The sequence below is a fragment of the Hippoglossus stenolepis genome, chromosome 3 (genome assembly GCF_022539355.2).
Source record: "Hippoglossus stenolepis isolate QCI-W04-F060 chromosome 3, HSTE1.2, whole genome shotgun sequence".
Lineage (NCBI taxonomy): Eukaryota > Metazoa > Chordata > Actinopteri > Pleuronectiformes > Pleuronectidae > Hippoglossus > Hippoglossus stenolepis.
Genome location: NC_061485.1, coordinates 5,197,274 through 5,207,123, shown reverse-complemented (window position 1 = coordinate 5,207,123; position 9,850 = coordinate 5,197,274). Strand labels below are relative to the sequence as shown.

The 9,850-nt window shown below is 41.9% G+C and overlaps 1 protein-coding gene across 2 annotated transcripts; it reads right to left on the bottom strand.

The window, feature by feature from the left end:
• Positions 1 to 800: 800 nt before the first annotated feature.
• Positions 801 to 8,619, bottom strand: rbbp5 (retinoblastoma binding protein 5). 2 transcript variants are annotated; one of them, XM_035152864.2, is made up of 14 exons: positions 8,454 to 8,619; positions 7,189 to 7,214; positions 6,857 to 7,029; positions 6,395 to 6,535; positions 6,147 to 6,309; positions 5,783 to 5,892; positions 5,545 to 5,664; positions 5,289 to 5,442; positions 5,061 to 5,132; positions 4,786 to 4,903; positions 4,505 to 4,574; positions 3,933 to 4,165; positions 3,416 to 3,643; positions 801 to 1,167 (listed from the first exon to the last, which is right to left on the bottom strand). In XM_035152864.2, the coding sequence occupies exons 1-14, from the start codon at positions 8,470 to 8,472 to the stop codon at positions 1,115 to 1,117; spliced, it is 1,680 nt and encodes a 559-aa protein (XP_035008755.1). In that variant the 5' UTR covers positions 8,473 to 8,619; the 3' UTR covers positions 801 to 1,114. The 2 variants fall into 2 exon arrangements, with proteins under 2 accessions (XP_035008755.1, XP_035008757.1); XM_035152866.2 differs by having other exon boundaries at positions 3,566 to 3,643.
• Between the last annotated feature and the right edge of the window lie 1,231 nt (positions 8,620 to 9,850).

The window sequence follows — 9,850 nt, the reverse complement described above, 5'->3', positions numbered from 1 at the left end:
ATTTCCTTGTAACAGTTGAAGCTGTGACTCAGTCCGTTCTTCTCACCAGAGTTACGTAGAACAGGGAGTGAAGGAGGAAACACTCCCCATGTTCACGGTCACTTATCCATCAAACTGGTTTTACTCAAGCTGCTGTTTTGAGGTTAAAAAGTTGTTTAGTTTTGCTTTATCCATTTCATTGTGAGGACAGATCTGCACTGGGTGGATTTTTACACTGCTTTTTTAATCTCTAATCCCAATCAGCATTATTTATGTACTTTGTTTTTTTTGGATAGTTTGTTACTTACACACTTTTACTCTCTGGGTAACATTCACTCACATGTTTTTGGAGTATTTCTATATTGCAGTATTGCTACTATTAAGTGCATATTTCTACCTGGGAAACTTTGCATTTAAGGATGGTTCCATTCCAAAGTATACACCATTATGTAAAAACAGCTAATTGCAGAAAGTAACTGACCCTAAAAAAATAATTTTGGTCTGCGATTCTTTTGAGAAGTTTCAAAATGTTTCAGTTTTTGTTAAGTTGTTTTAGTTTATTTGTCCAACCATAATAAATCGATAAAGGTTATTGTAATTGCTTTAAATAATTTTAAAACTGACTTTATTCAAATAGTGTCTCAGACTTGAGATCATTCTGTGTTGGTGGTATTAGAAGGAAGCAGCTTATCAACAAATATAATAGATACAGGTTTTGCAGATAAAAATAACAGAATATATGGAATATACCTAATACCTGGACAGTGGGAAATATGTACATGTCATGCCTTAAAAACAAAGTTCACACATCAGAGCTTTACTTATAAATCAGAATGTTTTAATATGTAAAAAAACAACGAGAGAGACAACATACACCCACACACACACTATCAGGACGCAGGCGTTCTATACATGAAGGAATCTACAGAGACAGAGGACATGTGATATCTACTGTGGCGACTTGGCTGCTTCTCGCCCTCTTTGTCGCCTCCTGCGTGAGGAGTTTCCCTGTGGTTGTGAGAGGAAACAGTCTGTACACCAAACAGGCTGCTCGCTCACAGTCTGTACATGACATCAGGATTTGTGTCTTTGTCTGAGCCTATTGGTTTTCCTCCACAAGTGTTCACAGCCACGATCAGTCCATCCCTCCGATGTCGTGCTGTTTGTACGACTGTGAGACCAGAGTCCCTGCAGAAAAACACAAATACTGTCAGACGGACGCATCGAGAACATTAAAACATGGTTTACATAGTGTTCTGCTTCAAGTAAACTACTGTAGATTCTAAAATAAATATCAGAAATCAACAGTCAACACTAACAAACTGTAATCTGATGTTGCACATGATAACAACACTGAAATGTGCATTTCCACAGCACTAATCACATGATGACCTGAACAGTCACGTCATTCTCTGTACGCGGTTCTCAGCTTTTCCTTTTAACACTAAAACTGCTGGTATTCACTGATTATCATCAAACAATCTGTATCCAGTGAGTGTATTTACCAGAATGTCTAATTATCCTTTTAAGAAATTTTTCAGGACGATGTCAGCTTTGTTTTTTTCACCCGCATTCAAGTGGCTTAACTTCATAAATAAACTAGGAAACAGACTAATGTTAACCAACTTAACATGTCACCTTCAGCAGTTACTCAATTGATGCAGAGATAAAACTAGTGGGCAGATGACACACACACACATTCGTTTTAAACATGTTCCCTTTTTGCCTTTTATATGAGAAAGAAATATTGAGCTAAATTAGCAGCCAGCCCCATGACTGAGTATTTCCACCATAACTCTGCAGCAAACCAATGCCAGTCTGAAAAAACAGATTCAGCAAAGAGACAGCAAAGATTATTCAGAGTTTTCATTTTTCAAAGATCCCAGTCACAAAATGAGGAAGGAAGGTGCAGAGCTACATTTTAAGCCAGTTTAAGACCATGAGGGGAATTTTCATGACAAACCCTTTGATTATGTAATTTTTAGGAAGAAGGAAGGTGCAATAAGCTACTGGAGTGGGACTTTAATAATCGACATTAAGGCCAATCAATGTCTGGAATATTGGTGGAATTTTGAGTACGATGAGGGCAAACATAGATGCTGACAGGAAACAACATTCAGCGTCACCTCACATCTGTCTGACACACACAGAAACAGACACTGACAGAATCTAAGCTGCTGCAGACAACGTTTATGTCACATGGCAAACTCAAGGAGCGAGCTGGGAGCGGGAGCAGGAGGGTCAAAGGCCAAGCAGGAAGTACATGTAGACTAGCCAGCTAGCCTGCAAGGAAACAAGCTGCACCATCCCACCGTTAGCCACGTCAACACCTATCTGCAAACCACAGTCCAACTTCACCAACGTTTAACGGACAGCAAATTATCTAGAGTGAGGGTGAAGTTAGCGGAGGTAATACAGTCATAAAGCCACAGTCTGAGAGAGAAAAACTGTCTGTGCAAACTGCATCGGACCGTAAAGACATACAGCTCGTTTGTAATCAGACAACTGATCACAGATAATACTGCTCATAATGCCACAGTGTGGATGTGTGCTTCAGCCAACCGGTACAGTTTCAGTCTAAATAAATGTATAGTCCAGACTCATGACGTCCCCGTCACTTAAATCCAAGAAATTCATCTTTGAGTCCAGGTGACAACTGGAAAGAAAATCTGAAAATTTCCCTAGAAGCAGACGTGACACATCAGGTTCAAGAGGAACAAAAACATGTTCTGTAAGAGCAAAGTGACCTTTGACCTTCGACCACATACGGAACATTTGTACCATATTTGAAGAAATTCCCTCAAGGCGTTGTTGAGATATCATGTTCACAACAATGGGACGGACTGACAATTTGAGATTATAATCCCTCAGGTCACTGGGTGTCACCAGCAAGGAGGCATCAGTATTTACAATAGATCTTACAAGGCCACCGCATTCACCTGTATGACCAAGTTAAAAGAGATTTCAAAAGAGGCCTGTTGAGTATTTCAGTAACTTTCCCCCATATGGGTCCAGTAGAAGATAATTATCATTATTAATGACAGATAAACTTCAGTCTGGATTCATAACCTATTTAGTGATAACAGATCAAACTGTGTGATTTCAGTATTTTCCAATGGATCAGATGTGATTTAAACAAACACACGCACACACACACACACACACACACACACACACACACACACACACACACACACACACACACACACACACACACACACTTCTGACCTCCAGACTGTGGCTTTACAACAAGTAGTCATTGAGCTGCGTGGTTGGGAGGGGGGGTGGGGTTTGGGGTGTTGGAGGAAGCAGTACAGGGAGGGGGTGGGGGGTGGGGTGCTTTGGAGACAGGCTGGGCTGGTGAGGTGTCAGAGTAGCAGGGCAGCAGGACTAGCAGAGCTCCCAGAGGCAGCAGCAGGGCCGGTGGCGTGCTTACCTGGGGCCAGGCCCCCCTCTGCCCTGCCCTTCATCCCTATTCCTCCTCCAACTCCAACTCCCGGGCCAGAGCTGCCCAAGGCTTCCACGGGGAAGGAGGGCCGTTCGCCCCTGTAGGGCTTGGGTCTGAAGGTGAAGTCTTTGTCTTTACCTTTGGAGCCTTTGGGCCGACCCGCTGTCTTCTTCTTGGACTTGCCATCCCCTTTCACGCCCAGCAGGGGGTGCACCTCTGAGGAGAGAGAGCACAGAGCAGTGGTCATGGTTGGCCCTGTTGCCCTTCACTGATTATTTTCTAAGACTGAACACACAGTAGAGCTGAGGGTGATGAGTGTCACTATGTTTTTTTACAGAATTCAGGATCATAAACCAGTATTGAGTATTAGTATTAGAACAATTTTGGGCATGGACGGAAAGTTACGACGTCACCATTTTAACGAGTACAAATATTATTTTTCATCCGCAACTGCTTTTAACTTCCTGCAGTTTTCACATTTTATCCTTGTGTCCTTCTCTCTCACCGTCACTGGGCACCCCCTGCAGTTCGATGGTGGTGGTGCGGGCTTTCTTTTTGGCCGGGCCTTCAGATGAAGGCTGCCGCTGCTTCTTGTCGCCGGCAGCCAACGCCTCCTCTGGAGCAGAAGACTGGACCGAGGAGTCCGGTGGGGGGCCGAAGGGGTTTTCTTCAGGATCCTCGACTTCAGGGGCGATGGGCAGGTACAGCAGAGCCTTGTAGTCCTCCAGCTCCTCATCACTACAGGACACAAACAGACGTTACTCTCAGCTGATGAATGCTGATGACATACTGATAAAAATGACACAGTATTAAAGAAGATTCTGAATTATTAACAGTACAACCACTGACTTGATGTCAACCTGCAGTATAGATCTGATGTTGTTAGTTTGATTTTATTAACATGTGTTTGTGAAGACATGGATGAAAACAACTGAACCTGCATCCGCTAGTTTCCAGTTATGATACTATGATTATGATGTTAAAAGTTTTTAATGCTTAAAAACACTATACTTCTCAGATCAGAGAGAAACACTGTAGTACTTGTTTGTAGTAGATTATTGTCTCGTTCTCTCTCACCTGCTGCAAAAAGCAACTATGGGGTCAACGGTGGTGACATCCACCTCTTCATCCTCTGCAGCGTCTGCACCTGCAACATGAGAACGAGTTCAGAGTTAAAACGAGTGCATCTGATAACAGAACAGGTGGTTAACCTACCTACAGTCGGCAGTTTGTCTCATGGGATTAATTCAATGTATATGACAAGAGAACAACAGCAGCACACTGAGGAGCCGGAAAATGAACTTCATCATCTTTGTGTTGCGTGTGTGTGTGTGTGTCTATGTGTGTGTGTGTGTTACCTGTCTGCTCTGGTTCACTCTTGTCTTCATCCTCGATGTCGAACTCAGACTCTCGCTCCTCGTACTCCACGTTCTCATCCAGTTCTTTGAAGTCGGGCGCAAAAGCGCTCCAGTTTTCCTGCAGACAAACAAAGATTCAGACGTTTTTAAACCACAAAATGAAGCCATATTTTTGATCCTGCATCCCAAAAATATGAAAGAATTAAGACTGAAATAAATCATCTGTGAAACTTTCACTCGTGTACATGTAAACTTCACTATTTCTGTCTACTTACCACTTGATTCTGAGCCCAGATGGACACCACTCCACTAGAGATGGAGGCGATAATGGGACGTACAGGATGCCACTGAAGACAAGTTTAAGGTTAGATGGTTAATTTTCTGATTGTAAACAACAAAGCATCTCAAAATAACTGAAAACACAATAACAAAAGTATTGTGTCAATAGTTAGGTCTGGACACTGTGTTCTACTGAGACAGAATTTCAGTTCCGAGATCCTTACAGCGACATCCAGCAGCAGCTCTCCTCTGGTTCCATGCAGGATCTTCACCAGGTTGCCAATGCTCTTCTCCCAGATGTAGAGGGCGTGCTGCCTGGCTGAACCGGCCACAATGTACTCACCATCCCCGGAGAAACAGCAGCGCTTCCACGGCGTCCTGAACAGGGAGATCAGGAGTGGAGGACAATCAACACACAGAGATAAGAGGAAGAGACAGATGCAGCGTTACAAAACTGGGGTATGTCCTGTGGTGACATACCTGTTGACCAGATCCTGTAGTTTTTGCATTGGCTCAGGTTCACCGTCTCGTCCACACGTCAGTATTTCCCTGCCGTCGTACACTCTGATGATCCTGTCTGCTGTGTTTATGAGGAAGCAACTGCACAGGGACAGGTGGACAAAGGTGAATTAAAATTAGATCACAAGCATACAAATTTTAAATTTTCCAGCTGGGACTTTAAAGTAGGTTTCTTTGTGTTCTCTGGTCCTGTTCTCACCTGCCCTTCCTTGCAAATTCGATGGATTTGATGGCCGTCGTGTTACTGGTGCCAGTGGTCACTCTGAAAGACGCCACCAGCTCCTGATTGGTTGTGTTCAACACGAGAATCTGCAACAACAGACAGAAGTAGATACAATGGTGAAGGAAAACAGAAAAAAGGGACACAGCTGCATAAAATATGAACAGTTCTGAGTATAAAATGTGAGTGGAGGGAAATGTTATAAATGTTATTTCCGCTGATCGAAGTGGTAAAGCTCAGGTTAAAAACAGAGCAGTCTATGGAGGGTTGTATGCATCGATATTTGCCATTGCGTCATTTTAGAAATGTTCAAATTCCGATTTCGACTAATAGAGAAACTGACCTTTCCTTTGGCGTTGCCTGTGTAGATGAACTCGCCCCGTCTGTCAAAGGCGGCCACCACATTCAGGTCTGAGTCATCATCCACAGGCAGGACAACGTGTTTGGAGTCTGACAGAGTCAGTAGGACCGGGGCTGACTTCATGGGACACACCAGCACCTTGTCCCTAAAACACAGACATCATTTTTGTATCTTACCAACCAATCACCTCACGTGTCACATGTACAGACAGATGCTGCCCGGTCACTCACATGTCTCTGGGGTGGCACTGCAGTTTCAGGATGGGCGAGGGGAAACGGAATCTCTGGTCACAGTCTCCAGTCAGGACGTCCCACTGTGAGACGATGTTGTCTGTGGAGGCGCTCACCAGCTTGTGTCCGTCTCGACTCCAGCTACACACACACACACACACACAAATGGATTCCGTCATGACTATGATGACTCAATATAACAACAGCTTATAGCAAAGCTCTCATCATTAACCTGGATATATGCTGATTTGGTCAGACATCAAACCACATCATAAAATAGTGATTTTATAAACACTGCTCAGGAGCTTGGCACCGATTGTCAGTTTAACAGTTCATCTTTATGAACTGTGACTAGATCACTTTCTCATACTCAATTCAAACTTTAAAACAAAAAGATCATTAATTTATACATTAACAAGACAGTGACACCCCCCCCAACACACAGTGTATGATGTGTCTCACCATAAAGAGCAGACTGGGTGAATATGTGCACTGATAATTTTGGCGATTCCCCTCGTGAGAAAGTCCCAGATGACAATGCGGCCATCATTGCAGCCCACCGCCAGCAGGGTGCCCCACCGGTTGAAGGTGCAGGTGAGGGCCATACTGATGCAGTCCAGAGTGCCATCTGCCTCCTGACAACACAAACAACCACAATGAAACAAGAAGCAGTCACAGTAGCTTATCACATTACTGTGGTGTACAGGTAAATTCAATCTGGATGATTTTCAGTGCACAAATATGAACAGGGACTTGTATCAAGCTCGTGTGTACATAAAGAGCTGCTGGTTTACCTCTGGGTAGTTCTGCCCAAACGATTCTAGAAGAGGAATAACAAAGAGACAGCGATGAGAAACACATTCACATAACAAAATAACAATAACTCATGTTGTGTGGATTAAAGTGAGAGTTGGCTCACACACACAACGGAACCTCCCACAGTGTTGTGCTTGTAGAAATACAGAAATGATAATCTCCCAAACTTTTCCCCCATTCACACCACATCAGGCCAAACGCAAGAACCATACTGTGGATAGTAAGGATACTACACTGTAGACCTGTAGTATGGATACTACACAATAAACTTGAAGTAAGGTTACTACACAATAAACTTGAAGTAAGGTTACTATACTGTAGACCTGTAGTATGGATACTACACTGTAGACCTGTAGTATGGATACTACACTGTAGACCTGTAGTAAGGATACTACACAATAAACTTGAAGTAAGGTTACTACACAATAAACTTGAAGTAAGGTTACTACACAATAAACTTGAAGTAAGGTTACTACACTATAGACCTGTAGTAAGGATACTACACAATAAACTTGAAGTAAGGATACTACACTGTAGACCTGTAGTAAGGATACTACACAATAAACTTGAAGTAAGGTTACTACACAATAAACTTGAAGTAAGGTTACTACACTATAGACCTGTAGTAAGGTTACTACACAATAAACTTGAAGTAAGGTTACTACACTATAGACCTGTGTAAGGATACTACACAATAAACTTGAAGTGAGGTTACTACACTATAGACCTGTAGTAAAGTTACTACACAATAAACTTGTTTTGCCTCCATTGTGCACAATAGCAGCTTTGGTAAATGTTTTCCCTGACCAGTGGCATTAGTGCCGCTGTCACATGGACCAGCTGTGTGTTGTTTCTCTCACACTGGTCCCATTAATCTTAAGAGAAAAGAATAACATGAACACTAACAAATATAAAGTTTGACCGCACAACCGTAAACAAACATTCAAATAAAAATACAACTGGGGGAAAACGAACGGACGCTAACGCTAAGCTAACGAACACTTCCCCTGCTTCCATTCAATTGCAACTGTTGATATATAAGTAATTGTCAGAATCGGTTTATCGGGTTGGGAAGAAATTAAAATAAAAAAAACCATTAGAAAGTTAAAAGAGTGGTTCTAATGATTCATTTTGATTTAACTCGTACTGGCAGCTGTTGACATGCTAGGCTAATGCTAACCATAACAAGCGCCCAGCGAGAACATGGCGGATTGAGAGAAAATGTTGTGTTTGAGTTTCTCACCGAGAAGTTCCAGATTCATCGCTGCACCACGGAGGATCCAAAGTTTCCTAAACACTTGAATTTAATCAATATTTCGGTTTATTTCTCCACGTATTCACTTGAGCTTCGACCACAGCCGGAGACTGGCGCCGAGCCTCCAGTCAGGACCCCAAACAATGCGACGGAGAAAGTGCCTGAACAAAATCCACCTTCTTCTTCTTCGGTCTTAAACGGAGGGGCGAAACTACTGCCATCTAGTGGAGGCGGTTCACTCCTGCAGCTGCTGGGCCTTCATACCATTTCTGTCATTTCCTCTGTTGTTTATCTCACCGCTGACAAGTGCATGTTCTTAAATAAATTAAATATAAATGTCTTTCTCTGAGAGCTGCTGCCATTCATTTCCTTCCCTTCTAAACTTACCTCCACTAAATAAGTTTTCCTTTCAGCCTTGTTATTTGTCTGTTTGATTAAACAAGGATCTAAAAACATAAAATAATAAAAATAAAAAATAAATAAAAAGTTGAGTGGACAAAGAATGGAGCAGCAACATATTTCTGTGGTCACTACATTTTTAGTTTATCTATTTGCCATCAACTAGAGTCGTTAATTTTTTTATCTATTTAATCTAAAAGTTATTATTATTATTACAATCATTATTAATACTCATATTACTGTTGTTGTTATTAATATTAGTACTATTATCATTATTATTAGTAGTAGTATTTTGTCTACCCTGGCCTTTCGGTTAATACAGCCCTGATGTCTGTGTGTCCTCTGACAGTTTTATAAAATCTATTTCAATCAATATCTCTATGCAGCATTTGACCCTTGACTCTCTACACGACACTATTTTCACCGTCATGGTTTCAGTTTACATGACAGTTCGACCTGCATGTGAATCCATGTGAGAGCAGCACATCTCAGTTTACATGTGAGTCTCCATTTAAATGTACATGACGCATCAGACACGTTCACAGGGTCAGGACACACAGTCCTTTCTAACTCAAACAGCTGACTGATGATGATGATGAGGATGATGAAGGATCCGGGGTTGGATCCGGAGCTGGAGCTGCAGCAGCCGCCCACAAGCCACTTCCTGTCTTCACAATAAAGACCTAAAATGTATGTAATTGAGCAGTTACCAGTTTTACATACATACATACTTAGATACATACTTAGATACATACTTAGATACATACATACATACATACATACATACATACATACATACATACATACATACATACATACATACATACATACATACATACATGTAGGAATACAGATAGAGTCTTTGTGATCGCCTTGCGTATTTAAGTTCTAAATGTGTTTAAGTATTTATTTCTGCATTTATTTACCAATAAAACGTGTTGAAATATTTTTTTACTCTTCATAGACGTTTTAAAAGCCATGGCAGT

Bases quoted from the DNA above. Each gene is read 5' to 3' on its own strand.
- rbbp5 (XM_035152864.2), bottom strand. The intron at 5,665-5,782 runs GTGAGAACAGGA...GTCCCTGTGCAG, and splicing joins GAATTTGCAAGGAAGGGCAG to TTGCTTCCTCATAAACACAG. The intron at 4,904-5,060 runs GTAAGTAGACAG...GTTTGTCTGCAG, and splicing joins TCTGGGCTCAGAATCAAGTG to GAAAACTGGAGCGCTTTTGC.